The following is a 24,857-nucleotide window of genomic DNA, read 5'->3' on the forward strand; positions in this document are numbered from 1 at the left end:
GGAGGTTCCTAACTTTTAGCACTTATGGTGCCTAGAAACCTACATGGTGCCTAAAAAAAAATCTCATAAAAAGGAGGCTCCAAAATCAAGTAGGTGCTCCTTCTATTATGAAGCCTGTGGTTTGGTCACCGTGCACACTAGGGCCACATATAGGATATTTTTGAAAACAAAAGAATTGGGGGAATCAATTTTTAGTCACATTTCTCTAGTAAAATCTACTGTATTCGTTAGAAAAATGTATTAAAATTGAAACTCTGCAAAAAAAAAGAAATTTTGAAATTTCACCTACACTTTGTTTTAATTCCTGTGAAACACCTAAAGGGTTAACAAACTTCCAAAATGCTGTTTTGAATACTGTGAGGGGTGCAGTTTTTGAAATGGCATCATTTATGGGGGTGTCTCACATACAAGTCCCTCAAAGTCACATCAGAACTGAACTGGTCCCTAAAAAAATCAGTGTTTGAAATTTTCATGAAAATTTGAGAATTTGCTATTCATATTGTAAGCCTCCTAGTGTCCAAAAAAATTAAAAGGAAGTTGAAATAATGATGGAAACATAAAGTAGACATATGGTCTATGTTAGTTATTAACTATTTTGAGTGGTATGATTATTTGTCTCACAAGCAGAAAATTTAACATTTTGCAAATTGCTAAATTTTCCATTTTTTCACGATATTTTGGTATTTTTCACAAAAAAACACAGACTGTATCGACCCAAATTTACCACTAATTTGAAGTACAATGTGTCACGAGAAAACAATCTCAAAATCACTGGGATAAGTAAAAGCAAAAAAAAGTTATCCCCACTTAAGTGAGACATGTCAGATTTGAAAAAAAGGGCTCGGTCATGAAGGCACAAACTGGCTCTGTCATGAAGGGGTTAAAGGGGAGACTCTGTCCCTCTCCCCACGCTACCTCAAGGGGATTGAGACCTGCCGCATTATACCGCTACCATTGCATTGCCGTAGTTGGAGCAGTGTATTCTATCTGCCTACAAGCCATCAGCCATTCCATGCTACACGCTGTTTGGACATCTCAACTTGGCTAAACTCACCCCGGCATACTGTCAGGTGTGCTTCTACGTTCCAGCTGAAGTGCAGCTCTCCCTCCATCCGAGCTGCCGGCCATCAGCTGCTGCACACTATCCCTCTCCCCAAATTACATCCAGGGGATCGAGGTCTGCCGTAAGGGTGAGCATATTATCAAATCTGTGACTGTATTTATTATAAGTTACTAACCAGCCTTTATGCAGCATTATTCTGCTTAAATTGGGACTATATATCACTGCCCGATTCCCTCTGCATATTTACCATCAACTGCAGGAGAATTGTTTTCACAGTTATTGCCGGAGGAAAAATTACTGCTGATATTATACCAAAAGCTATTACAAATAATTGATTGGGATCCCATTCTCTTTTTTTAAAATTGTCTTGTTTTATATTCTGTGTATCTGTATGTAATATATATATATTTTTTATTGATTTGTGATAAAGATTTTTTTCAAAAGTAACAGTGTGTCCAAGACTCATTCCTCTTCAGACAGCCAATGTGTTACAAATATTAAAATCATTTAAACAGCAGCGCAATCTACTCCAACCCTCCCCTTTAAAAATTTTATTCTATTGACACAGTAATAATAAATACAGCATCCATCCCCATAAATAGGGGACACGAGACTTACAGTGTAAAGGCAGTTTAACCCACTGTATAGAGAGTTAGGCATTTGCAACCCTCTCTTGAAGCGGTTATAACATTACAACCTGTGACATCATACAATACAGCATAACTGAATTAGAACAGATAAAAGTGCGTTGCCAAGTAGCCACCGTCCTTTTAAATACACCAATTCTATCTTTAGTCCATCACTCTTACTTTGTTTCATGTGTGTTTTATATTTCGCAAGTTTTTAAGATTAATAAATAAAGGTTAGATTTTATTGTTTAATTATTCCTGTAACAGGTGCACCACACCAAGGACAATCCTTTTTCTTGTTTCTTTTTGAAACGTTGCGTCCTTAATTCAGCTAAACAAGTAGATCACTCGCCTGGTCTAGGTAATGTGTTATGTGTTATTTTATGTGTATATATGTTGATGATGCGTGTAGTGATAAGTGAGGTACAAGAAAAGGGGAAGGGAAGAAGAGAGAAAGGGAAGAGAGAAGAAAGAAAATATGATATGTGATCCTTGTGATTATGTGAAAATATAATGTGTGTGTTTATGTTCCGTGTATTAGTGTCTGTGTGTGGGCCTTAATAAAGTTAACTCGTTATGTTCACCTCCTCAGCTGATTTATTCTTGCCCTAATTATGCAGTTGCATGGTGGTCTCCAACAGTTCTTGAAGCCGTTTCTGCCTTACAAATGTACCAAAAATAATAAGGAAAAAAAAAAAAAAAGGAAAAACATACATTAATTGCCCGACTTTATCACATTTTAACCCAGTTTTATACCTTTATAGTCTCCCACGCCACCTCTGACATCTATCCTGAGACCATACTCCCCTCATACTACGATTAACACTCCTGTAGCCCCAACTCAGCCGGCTCATACCTCTAGAACTACCTTTATACTAGTTTATATCTACGAATTCCATGTCTATTCTTGTTGATCTTATATTAATTTATTATCCTAGCCTAGTGAGACTTTTTCCTTTATGGAACCCATATGCATTCGGGTGGTTGATCATACTGAATAGCACCAAATATACAAAACAGGGAGATGAAGAGGGGAAAGCAGCCCACAGGGACCGAGGGAGGAGAGGAAACACCAAGGAAAAATAAGCGCAATCCCCTCTTGTATCTTACTATTCATCCAGCCAGCGACCCCATTCTTTATAGAACTTGCTCATTGTCCCCCTGCACATGTAATTATATTTTTCATGTTTTACAGTGTAGTCCATTAATGCTCTCCACTCCTCATACATCGGGCCATCATCCGCCAACCAGGTCCTGGCGATTATAACTTTAGCCAGGGCACATGCATTATTAATAAAGGCCTTATCCTCGATGGGGATGTGCCCATTGCTTTGCACATTTAACAAACAGCCTCTATTTGTCAGATACACCTTATTCACCCCCAATCCTGCTAATGTTTGTATCACCTTCTCCCAAAAACTTTGTACACTTGGGCAGTCCCACACTAAGTGATAGAATGAACCTGGAAAGGATTTACATTTTGGACAGATATCCGATGATCTACCACCAAATTTCATTAATCTAGTCGTTGTCATATATGCCAGATGTAATATAAACAACTGGACCTGCTGTACTCTAACTGCATTTGTCGCTTTAGGAACTGATGACATCGCCTTGATCCAGTCATCCATTTCCATCGGGCCAATATCACATTCCCATTTCACTCGGAGTTCATCTAGGTCATCTCCTTCCCCCTGCAATAGCCGATTATAGATTATGGAGATTCGATTATTTTTCTTGTCTAGTCTAAGTATTTTCTTAAATGGGGATGTCCCAAACCTTGGTGGCTTATTACCAAAGTGTGCCCCCAGTGCATCCCTTAACTGTAGGTATCTAAAAAAATGACTTGTGGGGATTGCATATTCCTCCTGTAATTGCTGAAAGGATTTAAATACATTATTATGATACACCTGGCTTACAGCATTGATCCCATTGGTTCCCCATACTGCAGCCACCTGGAGGGGTTTAACTTCTTTTATACCCTGGGAATCATTAAGGGGGTACTCTTCATCTATTTCGGTAAATCCCACCGTCTTATTTATTGCTCTCCAAATCTTCACTGCTTGGACTACTATAGGTGAATCTCTTTTATGAATCTGTCCCTTCAATAATTTCTGCAAGGGTGTTATCTCCTTCTCATACTGCGTAACCGCCCTTACCACCGCCTCGTTCTTAAATATAGTCCCTACCCAATCTGTTAATAGTGTACATTGACTAGCCATATAGTACCATTTAAGATTGGGCAGGGCTAAGCCCCCTTTATCTCTTTTTCTGGTTAGAGTTTGCATTCTAATTTTCGAGCGGGCATTGTTCCATATAAAAGAGACTAATATGCTGTTTATTTTCCTAAAAAAGGTATCTGGGACGTATTCTGGCGACTGCTGTAGGATATAAAGAAACTTCGGGAGCACCACCATTTTTATCAAATTCACTCTGCCCGAGGTTGTCAGGGGGAGTTTACCCCACACTTTAATTTTTTTAGATAAGTAGCCAACCAACGGTTCTAAGTTTAATTTCCTATATTCACCGGGATCACGAGATATCCAGACCCCCAGGTATTTAAAAGATTCTACCCACCTGAGAGGGGTATCTATTGAGGGAGAGTGCGAATCGCTTATTCTAATTGAAAAAATGCTGGACTTGTTCCAGTTAACACTAAAACCTGAGTAGCCACCAAATTCCGTGATGACACTCATAACTGGCGACGCTGCCCTGCTGCCATCGGCTAAGAATATTAAAAGATCATCAGCGTAGAGTGCCACCACGTCCTCTGTATCCCCGGTCCTAAATCCCTCTATTTCACGGTGTTGTCGCATAATGCAGGCCAACGGTTCTATTGCCAATGCAAATAGGACATCCTTGTCTTGTACCTCTGTACAGGGAAAAGGGTTCTGAACTATGCCTGTTTATAGCCATCCTGGCCCTTGGGTCTGTATATAGTAGTTTTACCCACTTTGTGAACCTTGGCCCAATTCCCATTGCCCCCATCACCTCCCAGAGGTAAGGCCACTCGACCGTGTCAAAAGCCTTGACCGCGTCGAGCGACATCACCACCGGGAGGGGGCGGTCCGTATGTGGGGCCTGTAAATGTAGATACAACTTTCGCAAGTTGACCGACGTTGACTTCCCCGGCATAAAGCCGGTTTGGTCTGTGTGGATCAACCTTCCTATATATCTATACAGTCTAGTTGCCAATATCTTCGCCAGGATTTTTGCCTCCGTGGCTATTAAGGAAATCGGTCTATAAGACTCTAACAATAGCAGGTTTTTTTCCGACCGCTTTATTTCTACACTGCAATATAGCTCTCACTTTGAAGAAAAAACCCACAGAAATCTAATTCTATCTGTACATATACATGTTATATCTGCCCCACCTGCAGTGCACAGGGTTTTGTCCTTTTGAGAAGGAATTTGCCTCTGAGAGTGAACCAGAATAAGGCCCATTGTTTGGTAATTATACCTTTTATACCAAAGAAACTCACCAAAGACTGACATTATTAGGAACTTTTCCTGACAGGCAACACAACTAGGAACGGATGACCATATATCAATTGATCTCAGATGCCATTGGCCACCCACTGTTGATTTTACTTTACTGTATTATACATAATTTATTGATTCTTTATTTTTCCTTTTGAAGTGCACAATAAATGTCCTATAATTGAAGACTCATTGGTATAGTAGCGCTACCTTTTTCTATTTTCTTTCTCACCTGCAGATGCACAAGATCATACGTCTGTCGCCTTAGGCGAGGATGTCACTCCTGTGGTGGCTACAGTCTCTTAATCTCTTGGCAGGCAGGAACTTTGGAATTCACAATTGGATCCTCCTACTGTTGGACGCCAATCTGAATGGTTAGTGTACGGTAACCCCATCAAGCCAATCAACATTCTGAAATTGAGAGCCATGTACAACGCTCTGATACAAGCCTCTCCTCTACTTTGGAATAAGGCCATCCAGGTCCAGTCAGATAACACAACGATGGTTGTCTACATAAACAGTCAGGGAGGAACAAAGAGCAGGGCTTACATAAGAGAGGTTTCCAGGATACTCTCCTGGATGGAACAGCATGCAATGGTAGTCTCAGCCATATTTATTCTGGGAGTGGACAACTAAGAAGCGGATTTCCTCAGTCGTCATGATCTACATCCCGGGGAATGGGGTCTCAAAGATCAAGTGTTCGAGCAGATTGTGGCTCAGTGGGGTCCTTCACAGATATATTTAATAGCATCCAGGCTCAACAAAAAACTCGCCCTGTACTGCTCAAGAACCAGGGATCCTCAAGCAGAAGCGGTGGATGCCCTGATGACCATGTGCTCTTATTGACTAGTGTACCTGTTCCCTCTGATTCCTTTAATCCCAAGGGTGCTAAAAAGAATCAGAAGCCAAAGAGCAGAGGCAATTCTGGTAGCCCCAGACTGGCCTCGAAGGGTGTGGTATGCAGATCTTCTGGGCATGATGGTCGAAGATCCTTGGCCTCTACCTCTAAGAAAAATCTACTCAGCAAGGCCCGTTCATCTACCAGGACTTAGGGCAGCTTTGTTTAACAGCTTGGAGGTTGAGCAGCATATATTAGCTCAGAAGAGCCTGGACATGAACGTGATATCCACAATGAAGCCAGTTACTTCATCACACTAATATTATATAAGGAGAAAATGTATATCCTATTGAGAGAAGGAAAAGTGTCCACTTTAGGATTTTAAGCTGGACTGTTTCCTTCAGTTTTTGCAGGCAGATCTGGATCTTGGCCTGCGTCTCTGATCCCTAAAGGTTTCGATTTCGGCCTTGTCCATGTTCTTCCAGAACAAATTGACAGTTCTGCCTGAGGTGCAGACCTTTCTCCAGGGTGTTTTTCATATTCAACCTCCCTTTGTGCTGCCTACGGCACCATGCGATCTAGATGTGGTGTTGAATTTTCTGCAATCTTCATGGTTTGAATCCCTGGCAATGATAGATGTGAAGTACCTTATGTGGAAGACAGTAATGCTGCTGGCCCTAGCTTTGGATAGGCATGTATCTGAATTGGGAGCCTTGTTGTGTGAGAGTACATACCTCATATTTCACGAGGATAGAGCAGAGCTCAGAACGCAACAGCAGGTCCTACCGAAGATGGTCTCGGCAATCCACCTCAATCAGAATATTGTGAGTCTGTCTAGTGCACATAATCCTGATGTCCCAGAATTATTGGATGTCGTTAGAGCCTTGAAGACCTATGTCAGAAGGATGGCATTTGTGCAATTTTACAAATTTGACGCCCTGGCCAAAGAAGATACCCAGTTTGGACAGGCAGTGTTGTAGAAGTCTCCATACGTTCTGGAAGCTTTGGGACATCTCCATCGGATCGAGACCCCGGTATCCCATATGGATGCTAGAGAAAATAGGGATGCTGGGTGACCCGCCTGAGTGCAAAACTTTCTGCAAGTTATATAAGTTATCCTGTTGGTGTATATTGTTAACCATTGTTGCCACTTGTTATGGCTACCGTAATAAAAAAATAAAAATAAACTTTTTCCAGTGTTGTTATGGTTATTTGTTATGGTGTGCTGGTATGAATCTCACCACATATCACATTCTTCTCTCAAGTATGTCCATCCTTCTACGGGCACAGTTTTACCTTAACTGGCTTTTGAGTGGGGTCATAGAGGGGAGGAGCCAGTACACCCTGCTGAAGATCTTATGTACCTGTCTCCTGCGGAAGACCCTTTATACTCCCATCGTATTGAGACCCCAGTATCCCATATGGACCAAAAGGATTTTGGTAGGTAATTAAAATCCTATTTTCTTTAGTCATCAAAATAAAACCACATATTTCTTATTCAAAAATTAGCTTTATTTTAATCATCATATAAAGTTGAAATTAACGTTAATAGCCTGTCTGATTACTACAAATTGTTGGTAGCTTTCCACAGATACCAAAATACTGTAGACACTATTGTTGTTGTTGTTGTTGTTTAGCATGTATAAAATATGCAAAAGGTTTACAAAAATGTAAATCCAATGTAACAAGTAATTCCTACCTTATCAGCAATGTAAACAAATTATAGCAAGGTGACATTATAGATATACAGTAATATGTTTTTTGAAGTTAGGGTTACTTGTTACGCTGCCCTAATCATATGAGCATGCATACACAAACAATGTATCAAAACTATAAGTTACAAATCTAGTCAATATGATATGCTATAAATAGAATGATTCTAAATCAAACACAGCCAATTTAAACAGTGCACATTAAATTGACCCTACCAATCTGGGGCACATGTGCTGTGCACTGCAGCTGATATTGGATACACTGCAAATGCCAGAGACGTGCAGGCAGTGCCTTTACAAGTGCATCAGCGACACGGGCATGCTTTCAGCCAATATGAAAGTACACCCCTGTCACAGAAGATGATGTGATTGGGCACTGGGCAAGGGTAGCAGATTCAGCACTGACAGTGACTGCATCTAGCTGTCACTGTCAGTGCTGTATAGAAAGAGAGAGAGAGAGATCAGTGGTGGCAGCAGTGAGGTATTCTCCTGTGTGGGCTCTTCCCCTTTCTCCTTGCTGATGCTCCTGTATCTGTAAATGACAGACAGGGCGCTGTAAAAACCTCTCCTATCTCTCTCCCATTTATGTGTAGCCTTCAGTGCCGGCCACTCCCCTTCTCTCTTCCCCCTTCCCTCATAGCAGAAGCTGGGAAGCCCTTGGAAGAGCCAACAGGAATGGACAGAGGAGCAGCACCACAAGCAGCCACACCTGCAAAATCTGAAGTATGTTATGTATGCTGGGGAAAGGGGAGTGTGACCTGTTACTGTGTACTGGGGGAATGCGACATGTTAATCTCTACTAGGGGAGTGCGACCTGTTACTGTGTTCTGGGGGAGTGCGAAATGTTAATGTCTACTGGGGGATTGCGACCTGTTACTGTGTACTGGGGGTGCAACATTTTAATTTGTACTGGGGGAGTGTGACCTATTACTGTGTACTGGAATGGGTGGTAGGAGGGGGGGGGGGGGGTTAGTGTCATATTAGAAATGTGTGCTGCATGCTGTCTTTTTGCTTTGATAACCCAGCAGTGCAGGGAAAGGGGGATAGCAGAATTAGTATAGTGTGTGTGTGTGTGTAGTACAGGGTCGGGTGTGGGGGAGGCACCCAATTGACATTTTATCTTGGGACCCCCAGCCAAAAAACATTCTGACACTCCTGCTAGTACGGTAGCTCGGCCCGCTGATTTGCTGCGGGTTAGTCGGGGCTTGGTGCGGGAGCCTGGCTGGATGCTTCACCAGCCACTAACCTCACCGCACGCCACTGGTACATGCGTATGGGCCGCAGTGATGAAAGCCTGCTACTTTTTTGATTGCTGGCCATTTGCAAGGTGATTGACAGGAAGTAGGCATCTGGACGTGATGACTGCCAGTTTAGTGGGTGTGCAGAGAAAAACGCTAGTAGTCATGTAAAGCGTAGGCATGCCCAAACGTTGTAGGGGAGAGTGTGTGATGTAAGCAAAAGGCTGAATATGCCTGGTTTCATCACAGCCAATGAGTAAGTCTTTGGCTACTCTGAATCTGCGATGAGTGGTGCCCAGTGTAAAAATCATTCAATGGTGAGTAGCTTACAAATAGTTTAACCTGCCCGCCTGGAGATCATGAATTAACAGTAATATTGATAATGGATGAGGGCCATAAGATTATAATCATTTGAGCAGGTCCATCTTTGCAATGTTAAATGTAAGACATTTGTGTAGTATGTCAGCATATCATAAATAAAACATTATAACAATACTAAAAATAGGTGCGTTCATTTCTATTAAAAACAACTCACTGTGAAATGCAAATAGCCGGAATTACGTGAAGGCCAGTCAGAAATGTATTACTTGGGTCTCATTGCCAGCCAAAGAAAATAAAAATACAATAAACTAAAATTGTACACAATATTTTGAGAAAAAAAAACAAAAAAAGGAAGCCAAGAAAAGTATACTGGACGCAATGTAATGTGCTGCGATCCTGTCAGCCATGCCAGAAAACTCAAAAGTTGTTTTTAAAGGGTCAGTCGTTTACAAGGCATGGTCTTGCAATATAAATGATTGGCGCTTAGAAAAACAAAAAACACATCTGAGTTCGTCCGACATCCCTTACAGCCACCGGACAGTTATCCCCCTTCTTTCTTTGAAGTTTTATACATCTCAGTGGTTTATTGATTGCACAGGACCATTTGTAAATACATTACAAGGGATCGCAATATAGGGAGAACGTTACTTATGTAGTAGATGGGTGCCCACTAAGCAATTTCCTTAGTGGGCTATTCTGCGTAGGAAAATCGCATGGCATGGGCCATTTTAAGGGCCGTGCGATGTGATGCAATTTTCCTATGTAAGATATTCACTGCTCTCTTAGCCCCGGGGGATCGCATCGCACCTACTTTACATGTATTCCACGTCCGCTCGCCAGTCTTCGGGCTTGGTGGCTCTCACACTATATAAAATCAACTCCACGCCGACGTGGATAGTGAGGGTATGAAAATTTCGGAGGACGCATTCCGCTGCGCTCGCCACGCTTTGGGGTGGAGTGGATAATGGGGGGGTGCCTAAAACCTCATCATATTATTGTATAGCTAATGTATTGGCATCGTACACCCTATAAAATCGCATGCGATCGCATACGATTTTGCGGGAGGTGCGATGCGATTTTCCCAAGTCACCGTCCGTATGCAAATTGGGCGCCCGTCTACTACATAACTACCGGGAGAACTGATCCTTAAAAGAAATGTGCAATGTTACCCATTAGCGTGGCATAATTGTTTTAATGTGTGGTTTATATACATACATGTGTATGCCCCTTAAGTTTTGCATTATGGCCATATTAAAGAGAAGTCAACTAAATACGAGGAGAAGTCAACTAAATACGTTTATTTTAGCTGACTTCCATTTGTCTATAAAATAATAAATAAAAAATATATATATTTTGGGACTTTGTGATAAAACAATTATTTTGAAATGATTGGTATGTTATAGTGTCGACTGTCATCAGTCATTAACATAATCTCATGCCAGTCTCGTTTGTAATCCTCAGGATAAATCCTTTCAAAGTCTTCAGTATTCATTTTATTCAACCGGAACACTTTTATCCTAACTTCAAGAGCATAGCCAACCAAGCACATTTCAGCCTAAAAACAAAGATGAAAATATCAAAGTAGTTAATGTTTATACATAACGTAAATATATCCACTATACAGGAAATATTACATTATTTTAAACTAATAAAATAAATCCAGCAAAAATAAAGTTACCTCTACTCCTGCTACTACCTGCCCCCTATCTGTGCCTTCCCTGCTATACGTATTGGTCCTCCTGTTCTCTCCTTGTGATTTACCTATGCCTGGTTATTATACTGTAGTACAGGGGTTCCCAATCTTTTTTGAATCACGGCACCCTAGAATATCAGAATTTTTTCAGGTCACCCCCTAGGCCAAAAAAAATTAATTAGATTGGGTTTATATGCCATTCTTAGGGTCAGTTATGTGGTAAAGGGCATGATTTGCTTCTGTTTATACAAATTTTGTGATTGGCAGCCACCAGCACTGGTTTTGCTCATAAACAATTAACCATTAATAATTTGAGTTGGTCCTAGACACCAACCCAGGGCACCCCTGCATGTGTCCCGAGGCACTCCATGGAGCCATGGCACACAGTTTGGGAACCACTGCTGTAGTAGATAAAGAATGACCTGTCAGAAGATTAACTACAGTACAGTTTTAAAAAATAACATTTTGATGGTTTTAAGAAGTTTATAAACTTTTTTGATAGATGAGATTACTGGAACCAGTATCAGTGGTGCCAGGGCAAAAGTGTAAAAAAAAAAAAAGTCCAATCACAAACAATGGTTTAGGAGCTATGTCCATCAAAATGCCAGGACTTATAATGGACATACTGTTCATTGTTAGACAAAATTCCCGTCAAACTGACTAACATTTTATCTTAAACTGCAGATATCTGCGACATACTGTACACTGTGAGTGCTCTCACAGTGTACAGTATGTTGCCAAATATTGGCGCTCCACCCCTGGGAAAGAGACTTTTACCATGTGAAGGAATGGGGATAGATCTATTGCTCATGCACAGTAGGATATACACTGCAAGATGCAGCCAACCAGACACTTAAATAATATTGCATCAGATTGACATGCATGCTCGACCGATCAATATGTTCAGATCATTCGGCTGCATACATGTTGCAGTTATCTGACATATCCACTAATGTCATGCAGATTGGCCAAAAATGTATATCCAACATTATGCAAAGTATACATTTTACTAACTGCAGTAACCCACATGGGTTAATTAGTGGTGGGGTCATTATTTTTATATTTTTTTATTAATAAACAAACACAGAAATGTGTTTCATCTTTTTTTCATCAATTTCATCTCCTGCTAATTTTTTCTGGTTTAGGGTTTGCAGTCAGTATGTTAACATTGACAATATCATAGATAGCAACCACCAGAAATGTTAAGATAGACATAACGCCAACACATTTAAAATATTGATGTTACCCTTAAAGCCCATAAACACGGGGACAAATCTAGTATGTATCACTCAGCACACATCCCTGACACAAATGCTATGTACCAGGAATCTGTGCTAAGCGATTTGTGCTGACCAGTGTTCTCTGGTGTGAACAATAGCAATGTGTTAGGAGTGAAGGTGTGGAGACCCAGTTGCGGATGCCCAGCAGTCCTGGCTCCTGAAAACTAAGGCTTTACCTATAGCAGCCATATTTGTGGTGGCAAATTAGGTCCACTCCCACTCTGGTGCCGACAGGTCTTAATGAGGAACAAGGATGCTGCAGGAGGCGTGGCACCGCAAATAGAGGGTCTGGAGAGACTGACCACACACAACTCCCTATGCAAGGGAAGTAAGGGCCCACGGGTGCAAAAATGCACAAGGTCTTACCTAGGATACACAAGTCCCCTAATAATACAGGAGGAGCAACAATGCACAAGCTCTTAACCAGAATACACAAAATCCCCTTTACACAGGTAATGCAGCAGTGCAGAGGATAAACACCAACTGAACTAAACCCCCAATGTAGAGAATGCAACAATGCAGAGATGACATGACCAGAAAAATAAGCAGATATTGTAGGAGAACTAGACTTATATGGCGCAGGTGGAATGAGCAGAGACAGCCAGAGAATCTCCAGAGCAGGCAGGGAACATGCTGCCATGCTTTAGCAGAACAGGCAAACAAGGCGCTATAACTGGCGCCACAGAGAGAAAGATGAGCCAGGTTTTATAAAAAAAAATCCACCCTCATCTGACGTGGAATGCATCCTCTGATGCCTCCGTCTGCGTCCCTGCCACCGCACATAACCCAGAAGTTCGGGGTGTTGCCTAGCAATGTCCCTGACGCTCCGCCCTGCTGCCCGGTAGACCCGAGAGAATATGGCCGCTGCAGACCACCATCACCGGCGCTCCTGCGTAGCCACTCACCCCAGGACGCTGGGACCAGACTGGTGCTCGGGAACGGCCCAGCCGCCCCCAAACAATATGACTAGATTTTGCCTGTTTGCAGTCAAAATCTAACAAGACGATGGCGTCACACAGGACTGAGCATCTCTGTCAGTTGGGGCATACACACGGAGCAATTTGTGCTAGATTTCTAAGCAATCTAGTCAGATCGCTTAGAAATAGAGCTTAAATCGCCCCATGTGTATGGGCCTTCAGGAGTTTAGGGTTATGTGTTAAAATCCCTAAAATGTCGACAATTAATCAGTGTATTCATAATGAATGGCAAAACTATGAACATGGCGAAATAGAGACCGTGGCCATGTTCTTAGATTAACATTATGAATGTCAACTTAAAATACCAAACCCCTTATTTAGCACATTGACACTGCTGTACTTAAATGTGCTTTCTCTGTTTTAGTTTCAACATCTCTCAATCTTACTCAGCAATCTAAAACAAATAATCAGAGTTCTAAAAAATAAATAAAAAAGTCTTTAAACTAACCTTTAGTAAGCACAACACAATTTTGGATTCATCCTGGGCATTATACATTCTTATAACAGCCCTGAATCACAGTAAAGACACTGAAAATATTACCCTGAAATGTACGGTACCTGCTCTACACCCACACTATCACCCACTGAATTCAAGTGGTTCATCATGTAGCTCAGAGGGTCTGCTGATGTGTCGCGTGAAAACAGAAAGTGAAAGAAGCGTGGAAAATGTTGGTTAGTCTTCATATTCTCATAAGCCTCCATCACCAAGTACAGCATGAGGAACTTCAAAGCTTCATACAGTTTATTCTCCTTGTCTTGGTCAGAAAATACCAGCTTGCACATCCGGCTTCTTTCTCCTCGGTCCTTGCAGCTGTAAAACTCTGCCCACTAGAACATAGACAAGAAATGCAGAAACGGTATTGTTTACTCAAAATTGTATAACAAAGGTATTACTAATAGTACACACTATACGATTCTGTCCCACAACAATATCGGTGGCCGCAGGGCCCTGGCGGGGTGCCGGCAACAGAAAGTACATACACAGTTGCTGGTGTCAGCGGGAGGAAGTGATGACAGTATCTATGCTTCCCTCGTTAACAATGTGCTAACGCACCTGTACATCATTTGTTGGGCATAGGGTACACACTAGCGGGGTGTGATTCTGATTGACTCGCTAAGCAGCAAAAATTCACTGCTTAGCAAGCCATGCAACACCGACCACCACCTGCATGAATGCCCACCCCCCAATGCCATTTTCCCTCGCAACCATGCAAGGGGATGTATAACAAAGACACATCCCCTTGCATGCTGTCGCTGCAGGAGAAATCATTTGATAGTTGCCGACCATCTAAGGATTTCTCCTGCCTTTGCAAATAAAAGTCAGTCTAAACTGACTTTTATTTGCGGGTTCCGGGACGTAGACAGGGCGGGCGGCTGATGTCATGTGTAACTCGGCTCCGTTTGCAGTCGGGGTATGTACATACGCAGAAGTACACATGCACAGACCCTGACCATCGGGGCAGGGGCTGAATTCGGATCACTACATGTGATCCAGAATCAGTCCCTAGGTAATAGTATGAACAATATCGCTTTGAGAGCCAAAATGAGCAATATTACGTATATTTTATACTGAATGAGAAAGTGCATAGTCGCCGAGCCGTTCATTGGGATTGGGACGGGCTGGGGGAACACGGGTCAGGTGACGCCCATGGGAACGCCCAGCAGGCAGGAGAATGTGTGCTAGGGCAGGCGGCTGACATCACAGGAAGACAGACGCCCACCCTGTCTTCGTCCCGGCAAAATAATAATAGTTAGTCACCACTGACTTTTACTTGCAGCCCAGGAGTATTCATTCGATGGTCAGTGACCATTGAATGATACTGTATCTCCTGCATCAGAAACATGCGAGGGGATGTGTCTTCAGTACACATCCCCTCACATGGTTGCAAAAGAAAACGGCTAGCAGCGGGGAGTGGCGGATTTTCGGTGGGGATTTCCAAGTCAACCAGAATCAGCCCCAATGTATATAGTGCTGTGTTGGATAAGACCTACCCTCTTCTGGTGAACAATTCTTAGTTCATACTATTATGTGGAAGAAAATCAATTAAGAATCACCTGTTGTACATGGCATTTAATTGCAGCTTGTAAGTGTACCGCATCCCCTCGCATAGCTCGAATGCTTTCACTATGCCCACTTGGATAATAAATTATGAAAATCCACCTTTTTGGAGGGAAAAATTGGGAAATTAGCCTTTTCCATGTCAACCTATTGCTTATGTCAACCTTTTGACCATGTCGACCTGATGCATGTTGAACTTTTTCATGTGTAGACCTTTTGACTCTACCAATAATGGTCGACCTATTGAATGACCATGGATCTCCTTATGCACAGGGCCAGATTAACAATGTGGCAGGTGGAGCTGCAGCTCCAGGGCTCCACATAAATATAGGCTCATCATCATGAAAGAATGATGATCACCAGACAGGCCACATATCATAAGTAGAGAGAGAATGGGCGACCCGCACCATATGTAATGAACTTTATAGATCTTATTATGCAAGTATGAATGGAGATATACCCTCCAATGGGGAGTTATTATATATAAATCTTCCCCAATTGGTTGAGGGTACCGTCAACTGATTTAATATATACAGAATATACAACAAAGAGAAAGCAAATCAGTTTATTGAGACGCACTCCTCATTCATAGTGTCCAAAGTGACTTAAAATTGTGCTATACCTTTAATTAGTGTTAATAATTTTTATATTTTATTATTTATATCACTTACAGGCCACCATTTGTTATAACAATAATCTTTAATTTTTATTAATCATGCTTGACCCGATGATCTGTTTCCCTGTATCAGGGATTACAGTGGAGAAAATATTAAAAAAAGAAATTATAAGATATAGAGAAAAAGAGGTTTAGAAAGATTAAAATAACTCTCTGCTAACCGTTGTTATAGATTATTATATTACTCGGTTTATTGATCCCGCTTATAATGCAGGTAAGTCTGGTATATTTTATTAGTACAAATGTATATAATAAATGGTTTCAGTCCCAATCTTTGGTCAAGTGTCTTCTCGTGTTGTGTGTTTTATTATGTTCTTATTCAGCAATCTCCTCTCATTTGGGGAGTTATTATTGCTGATATCCACACCTTAAATGTCCTGCTGCAACAGTTTAATATATGTTGCTATTCGTGAGATATATTGGCCCTTATTCTGATCGGTGCGGCCCGATCAGAATATGCGGCCGCAACCGTGCAGGCGAATCCCCGCCTTCCATACGGATCGCCACCTGCCGTCCGTATGCGGATATGTGGCGATCCGCATGAAATTGGATGGGGATACGCCTCCTCCATGGTGGGAGCAGCCCCTGCATTCGATGGTCGCCGAACATCGAATGCAGGGCCGCACGCTCCACCAGGTCCCGCAACACAAGACCACACGGACACTTGTCCGTGTGAAATCATGTATAGAGGCGGGCAGCTGACATCCGGCGATGTCAGATGCCCGCCCCGTACACACGCGTCACGGCCTCATTACCATGCATACGCCCCGCGTTTGCATGGGAACGCCCATGAAACGGGGGGCGTATGCATAGGGTAATGAGGCTAAGTAGCCCCTCACGCCCCTCTACGCCCCCTGTGCGGCGTATAAAGAATCCGTGCGGCGAAATCGCCTGCACATGCGCAGAGTGACCTCTGCACATGCGCAGACGATCAACATCGGCGGTCCGTCCGCATGCGGGAATTTCCGCACCGATCAGAATAAGGGCCATTGTGCTTGTAACACATAAATATATTGCAGTCTTGCTGCTGTGTGTAGCATAAGTCCAAACACACTGTGAGCAGATCCTAGCACATGCGTAAATTATGATCAAAAATGGGCTAATCACGCAATCTGTGATGAGGTTAATAATGGTCGTCCCTTATTTTAGTTGGGGATTACTTCCACTATTCACATATGTTGTTATACTTTCATTGAACATAATGCCCCTGAGTTATGTGAATGAGAAATAGGTAGTGGCCTGCCGTATAGCCCGGTAAACTACCTATAAATACAAGTCCTATATATTGGATACACATTCACATACACATTGTGCAGGTTGGTACGATCATATCATTGTGTGTATAAATGGTAGTGCACTTAATAGCTTATCAGGCACACTATATACAAATCGTTGATTTCAAAATTGACACTTTTAATGATACTCTGTGCCAATAGTGGTGATTAAACCTTTGTGCAGATCTGCGCTAAATAGCGCTACCAATCTTTCTTAGCAATACACATTTAGGGCGGTATTCAATGTGAATACCTGCGAGGTGCAGCGAATCCTTTTTTGGATTCGCTGCACATTCGCCACGTTCCGGAGCCGGCGGGCTCCGGTATTCAACGAGTCAGGGGCAGCGAGCCCCTGACTGGCGAATATGAGCTCCTGCGGCGATTGCCGCAGGGAGCCTCAGGACGGTGCCAGGCAGAGAGATGGTAGTCTCTCTGCCTAGCCCAGACCTTTGTGGGGGGTTAGGTGTGCTCCCCGGGTGCCAGGCAGCACAGGCTGCCCCCCGGGGGTGCCAGCAGGGGGGCGTATATTCACTACACACGATCAAAATGATCGTGCAGTGAATATATGAATATGTAATGAGCGGCTCCGCTCTGGCGCCACCTGCTGGATGCTGTGTAAAAAAATAAATAAAAAAAAATAATATTATTTTTAAAATTAAATATATATTCATGTGCTTACAGCACATGAATAAAAATAGCATGCCCCTCCTCAGAATAAAATTCCTGATTTTTTTACACCAAATGTAAAAAACAAAACACTTTATTTTAAAAGTTCACATTCCACTTCACCATAAAAAGATAGCGATTGCTACTCGGTGAATCATGGTGAAAAAAACCTAGAAATGTATTCGCCATGTGGTCATTGAATAGGGTGATTCACCGTTTTTGACAGAAATTCGCCAAACAGCACGAATTCGCCATAAAAACCTGGCGAATCAGCCTCATTGAATACCGCCCTTAGAGTTGTGCACATAGGTGTCGATACATTGTTACAGCGCTTGTTCCGGCTGTCTGACAAATAAGTTGATTATCAGGGGTCTCTATCCTCCTCCTTGTGTATATATTGATACCTTTTAGTAATACCTTGTATATGAGGTAGTGCTTAATATAATCCTCTATCTGCGCTTAATAGCGCTAACTATATGTGGTAAGCACAAATCAATCGGTTATACAAATGCACCAATGTATTTTTACAGCACTACTGGGACTGAGATATCATACACAAGTGTGGTAATGTAATCTTTTCTGTGTTACAAGCACAATGTATCTCACGAATAGCAACATATATTAAACTGTTGCAGCAGGACATTTAAGGTGTGGATATCAGCAATAATAACTCCCCAAATGAGAGGAGATTGCTGAAGAACATAATCAGGGGCGGATTTAGGGGTGAGGGCACCCGTAGGCACAACAATAATGCCCCCCCTGCCTAATTGTATTATTTTTAAGCCCTCATTTGCTAGAATAGAATAATAAAAAAAGCCACCAACTAACATTTTTTATTTGATATTATGTACATATTTACTAAGTAGGAGAGATTACAGGGACAGTATCTGCATGCCCTATCCATGTGGGAGCCGGACGGCTCCCTGACAGTCAGAATTCCGACAGTCAGTACTTCGATGTCGGAATCCCGACTGGTCCCTTGTGGGGGTCCACGACCCCCATAGAGGGAGAATAAAATAGGTGGCGAGCGCAGCTCGCCACCGTGCCCGCAAACGTGGCGAGCGCAGCGAGCCCACAAGGGGCTTCATTGTGCAGTCGGGATTCCGACGTCTGACTAATGACTGTCGGAATCTCGACCGTCGGGTTTTTATACCACACTCTATACAAGATGGAATTTGGTACAGTACAGTGGATATTGTGCAGTTATTGGTACATTTCAGGCTGACAGCACCAACAGAAGCATCCAAGTGCCACCCCCAAACATGTGCCACCCCTAGGCACGTGCCGAATTTCCCTAATGGGAAATTCGGCACTGAACATAATAAAACACACAACACGAGAAGACACTTGACCAAAGATTGGGACTGAAACCATTTATTATATACATTTGTTCTAATAAAATATACCAGACTTACCTGCATTATAAGCGGGATCAATAAACAGAGTAATATAATAATAATCTATAACAATGGTTAGCAGAGAGTTATTTTAATCTTTCTAAACCTCTTTTTCTCTATATCTTATATTTTCTTTTTTTTTATATTTTCGCCACTGTAATCCCTGATACAGGGAAACAGATCATCGGGTCAAGCATGATTAATAAAAATTAAAGATTATTGTTATAACAAATGATGGCCTGTAAGTGATATAAATAATAAAATATAAAAATTATTAACACTAATTAAAGGTATAGCACAATTTTAAGTCACTTTGGACACTATGAATGAGGAGTGCGTCTCAAATTGATTTGCTTTCTGTTTGTGGTATATTCCACATATCATAAGTATTGTGTTCTAGGTACTTGTTTCCTAGAATGGCTCCCAGTACGCTTAAGCGTACTGGGCTATTCTCCGTAGTGAAATCGCATTGGATCGCACAGCATGTATGGTGCCGTGCGATGCGATGTCCATATTAAGTGCACAGGAGTGCTTATACAATGAAATATCGCATGGGATTGGACAGCACCCTAGACAGGGTGCGATCCGATGCGATGCAATATTTCATTGTATAAGCACCCATGCTATAAGATATGATTCGATGTGCATATTTAGTGCACAAGAGTACTTATACAATGGAATATTGCATCGCATGGCACCATACAGGGTGCGATCCGATGCAATGCGATATTTCATTATATAAGCAACCATGCTATGAGATGTGATCCGATGTGCATATTTAGTGCACAAGAGTACTTATACACTGAAATATTGCATTGCTTCGCATGGCACCATACAGTGGATGCGATCCGATGCGATTCAATATTTCATTGTAGAAGCACCCATGCTATGACATGTCATGGGTGCTTACTATTTTAAGAAGCTATGCCATTATTTAGCATCACCACCACTATCCACGCCACCCCGAAGCATGGCAAAAGCAGTGTAACGTGTTCTCCAACCTTTTCATACCCCACTATCCACATCAGCGTGGAGTTGATTTTCTAAAGTGTGATGAGCGGAGCAAGCCACCGAGCCCGAAGCGTGGCGAGCACAGCAAGCCCTGCGAGGGGATGTGGAATGCATGTAAAGTAATACACGTCCGCTCGCCACGCTTCCGGCTCGGTGGCTCGCCACACTTTATAAAATCAACTCCACGCCAACGTGGATAGTGGGGGTATGAAAAGGTCGGAAGACGCATTCCACCATCGCTCGCCACGCTTCGGGGTGGCGTGGATAGTGGTGGTGTTTTTCACACCTGCAATATCATATATCTGACACAGTAATGACAACATGTGTTAACGAATAACTGGCATTTACTTAATAAATTAGATTGAAAAAGCATTAAGAATTAATCACATGAAATTGAATAAATAATGATAACAATAACAAAGAATCACAACATTAATGAAGAAAAACAATGAAAGAAAAGATGTGAAAAATCAGTCAATCAGCCTAAAAGCCCCCATACACTATGCGATTTGGGCACGATTTCACCCGATTCTGATGAATCGGGCCGTGAAATTGGCCCAAATCGCACTTGCAGACACCCCGTCTGATCCGATGCGCGGTCCCGTGAGCATCGGATTGGGGTCGGGAGGTCGGACGGGCTGCACATAAGATTTGCTAAATCTTATGTGCAGCCCAGCCCAGGAGCCGTGCGGGGGATGATAGCGGGCGGGGGATGCCGGCTATAGAGAGCCGAGCAGGGGGAGGCTGCATAGGGAGCCGGGCAGGACAAGGGTGACAGCCGGAGCAGCGCGCCGGGCAGGGAGGATGATGCTGGCTGCCGGGCAGCGGCGGGAGCCGGGAGGAACACACTAACTTCAAAAAAAAAAAGCCCATACAGATGACTAGCAAGCCATTGATTGGCTGAGACCTCTCTCAGCCAATCAGCGATTGGCTGAGAGAGGTCTCAGCCAATCAATGGCTTGCTAGTCATTCTGTATGGGCTTTTTTTTTTTTTCAAGTTATCTGTGTTCCTCCCGGCTCCCGCCACTGCCCGGCAGCCAGCGTCATCCTCCCTGCCTGGCGCCCTGCTCCCGCTGTCACCCTCCTCCTGCCCGGCTCCCTATGCAGCCTCCCCCTGATCGGCTCTCTATTAGCCGGCATCCCCCGCCCACTGATGACCCCCCCCTGCATGGCTCCCTCCTCCTGCTGCTCCCCGGGGACCGCATATGATAAATCCATGCGATTTATCATATGCAAACCTTGGCACATCAAGTGCCTGATCGTGTGTCCCCCTCCCGGGGAGCTGCAGGGTGAAATCAGGTCCGACTTGTCCTTAGGACAAGTTGGACTAATGTATGGGGGCCTTTAGGAAGGAGCTTAAGTGCTGTAAGGATGCATTCAAAAGGGTTATCACCACCCAAAGTTTTTCGCCACATGAACTCTTCTAAATATGACTGTAGATGGTGGTGTGCTGTGCCTCTTGGGTGCTTATTGCGCCATTTGCATGTGCCCCAAAGACGCTCCATATTCTGAGTATGAACCGTCCGGGTCAATAAAATGAAATCTGTGGTTTACCTGGGCATGCTGATAACCAGCCACTTTCAACTGTTCAGTGCTGTACACCTGCCAGTAGTCCGAAATAATGGTAGTGCTGGGCTCAATATTTTCATTAAATAGCCGCCATGAAAGTGGTGGCATCCCATCTGGGCACCATGGTGAGGAAACACTGCCCAGTTTGGTGACAATCCACTGCTGTGGTAACATCCGGCCAACATTACTCTTACGCTTGACAAACAAGCTTTCATCGACCTCCACGAATTGCCCTGGACCGCCAATACGCCGCTGTGGCTGCGCCATGAGGTCCCTGGTCCAAGCCTCCCGCATCCATCTGTTATACAGCACCGCTGTCTTCTTCGATATCTCCAGCTGTTGCTGACATTAGTCGATGGATGTGAGCTCCTGGGCCCAGGAATATATGAAGCGCACCAAGATGAGAAACAATAAGCGGCACCCTGGAAACCAGTGGGCTGCTCTGAAGCTCACCTTGAGCCGGCACGCTTTCACATGGCACCGCCACATAGACTCCTTCACTGACAGGCGCATAGTGTGCCCATTAGCGCAGTTCTGCGTCAGTGGAAGGAGATCATGCTGCTGGAAGAAGTTACATAGTTACATAGTAGGTAAGGCTGAAAAAAGACTTGCGTCCATCTAGTTCAACCTGGTATAGATATCCATTGCTGATTTGGTAGGTTCTGGTATTTTACAGACAAATTATATTTCTTATTTGTACCCATGGATGTTTTTCTCCAGTAAATGTTTGTCCAACTTTGCCTTGAACGCATTTAATGAGCCAGCCGTTACCACCTCTCTGGGAAGAGAGTTCCAGAGTTTGACTGTTCTGACCGTAAAGAAATTCTTTCTACTAGCTGAATGAAATCTTTTTTCTTCTAATCTATACTCATGCCCTCGCGTCCTAGATTCCTTTCTAGTAGAAAAGAGGGTGCGTGACAGTTCCTTATATTGGCCCTTGATATACTTGTACATGTTGAGCATGTCCCCCCTTAAACGTCTCTTTTCTAATGTAAATAGTCCCAAATTGCTTAATCTCTCCCCGTAGCTTAAATTCTCCATTCCCCTAATAAGCTTTGTTGCTCGCCTTTGGACTTTTTCTTATTCTATGATGTCCTTTTTATAGTGTGGGGCCCAGAACTGTACTCCGTACTCTAGGTGAGGTCTCACCAATGCTTTATATAGTGGCATAATTACCCTCGAGTCCCTAGTTTCCATTCCCCTCTTAATACATGCCAGAATTTTGTTGGCCTTTTTTGTAGCTACATTACAATGGGCACTACATCCTAGTTTGCTGTCTATTTGGACTCCTAGATCCTTTTCAAGTATGGAATTACCCAGTTCCTCTCCGCTAAGGTTGTAACTTGCACACTGGTTGTGTCTCCCAAGGTGCATAACCTTACATTTATCTACATTGAACCTCATCTTCCATTTTTTTGCCCACTCATCTAGAATTGCAAGATCATTTTGAAGCATGGTGACATCTTCTGATGATTTGATGACTTTGCTAAGTTTTGTATCGTCCGCAAAGATGGATACATTGCTGAGTAACCCTATCCCAATATCGTTAATAAAAATGTTAAACAAAATGGGCCCCAAAACCGAACCCTGGGGCACTCCACTTAGTACCGGTATCATATCTGATACGGCACCATTCACAACCACTCTTTGTTCTCTATTACATAGCCAATTCCCTACCCATCTGCAGATATTTTCACCCAATCCTAGGTTCTCCATTTCATTAATCAATCTCTTGTGTGGGACAGTATCAAATGCTTTAGCGAAATCTAGGAAAATCACATCTACAGCATTTCCATTATCGAGGTTTTTGCTAACCTCTTCATAGAACCCTAGTAGATTAGTTTGGCATGAACGATTTTTCACGAACCCATGTTGGTTAGCACTGAGTAGACCGTGATGATCTAAATATTTCTGGATACCATCCCTTAAAAATCCTTCAAATAGTTTACCCACAATTGATGTTAAACTAACGGGTCTGTAATTAGCGGGATCTTCCTTTTTTCCTTTTTTGAATATTGGCACTACCTCTGCTATTCTCCAATCTTTTGGTACTATACCTGACGATAGTGACTTGCTAAAGATATAATGTAGGGGGGTAGCTACTACTAAGTTGATAGCCTACTCCTCTGTCTGAGGCAAGCTGAACACATTCATAGATGCAGCCATTTGCAAAACTTGCAACACTGTGGGTTGCTTCTACTACTGACAGAAAATCACCTCAGAATGATTCTGAGAGGATCTGACAGGGGGCGTGAATGACATGGAGGGGGAACGGTACTGAAATCGCATCACATGCCACTATAACGTGACATGTGATGCGATGCAATTTCACTACGGTACCGTACGTAGTGAAATTGGGCGCTGTGCTAGGAAAGACGTACTGTGTTCTATTTTACACATTGATGCAATTTTTGTACTTTTATATATTTAGGTAGACACTGGGGCATATAATATTGGGTTCTACAAGCCTATATGGCATTGGCCTCACCTCCTCCTCTTCTCATAACAGGCCCTTGAGTATTTTCAGCTATAGGCCCTTCATCCGGCCCTGCTTATACAGAACCAAAGAAAGAAAGAAAATATGGAACAGCGCTGTGCTGAATAAGATTACAATTTATTAAAATGTACACAATGTTGTGGCCACAATTAAACAGTCTGTTTAATTGTGGACACAACATTGTGTAAATTTTAATAAATTGTAATCTTATTCAGCACAGCGCTGTTCCATATTTTCTTTCTTTCTTTGGTAATATTTTAAAGGGGTTTTGGTAATTCCCCTTTTTGGTACAGCTGCAGTGCAGAATAAATTAATCAGCGCTCAATATCAAGTTGTCTTGTTGGTTTGTTATACAGAACCAAGCTAAGAAATTTGCAGCCTCCATTAAGAACCAACTTATGCTGGGTACACACCTACAGATTTATCTGTCCAATCTTTCTCGTGGGAAAAAAGCTGGCAATGTATGGTAGCATATGA

General features: G+C 42.8%; 1 protein-coding gene across 1 annotated transcript in view; it reads right to left on the reverse strand.

The window, feature by feature from the left end:
* Nucleotides 1-8,687: 8,687 nt before the first annotated feature.
* The window catches only part of OTULINL (OTU deubiquitinase with linear linkage specificity like), a 77,212-nt gene continuing 61,042 nt past the window's right edge, over nt 8,688-24,857 (reverse strand). The window contains exons 7-8 of the mRNA XM_083188113.1: nt 13,790-14,059; nt 8,688-10,836 (exon numbers count right to left, since the gene is read on the reverse strand). Coding sequence (XP_083044239.1) covers nt 10,657-10,836; nt 13,790-14,059 — 450 coding nt within the window. The 3' untranslated portion in view covers nt 8,688-10,656. The remainder of the gene's footprint in view (nt 10,837-13,789; nt 14,060-24,857) is intronic.

The sequence above is a fragment of the Crinia signifera genome, chromosome 5, assembly GCF_055691185.1.
Source record: "Crinia signifera chromosome 5, ASM5569118v1, whole genome shotgun sequence".
Classification (NCBI taxonomy): Eukaryota; Metazoa; Chordata; class Amphibia; order Anura; family Myobatrachidae; genus Crinia; species Crinia signifera.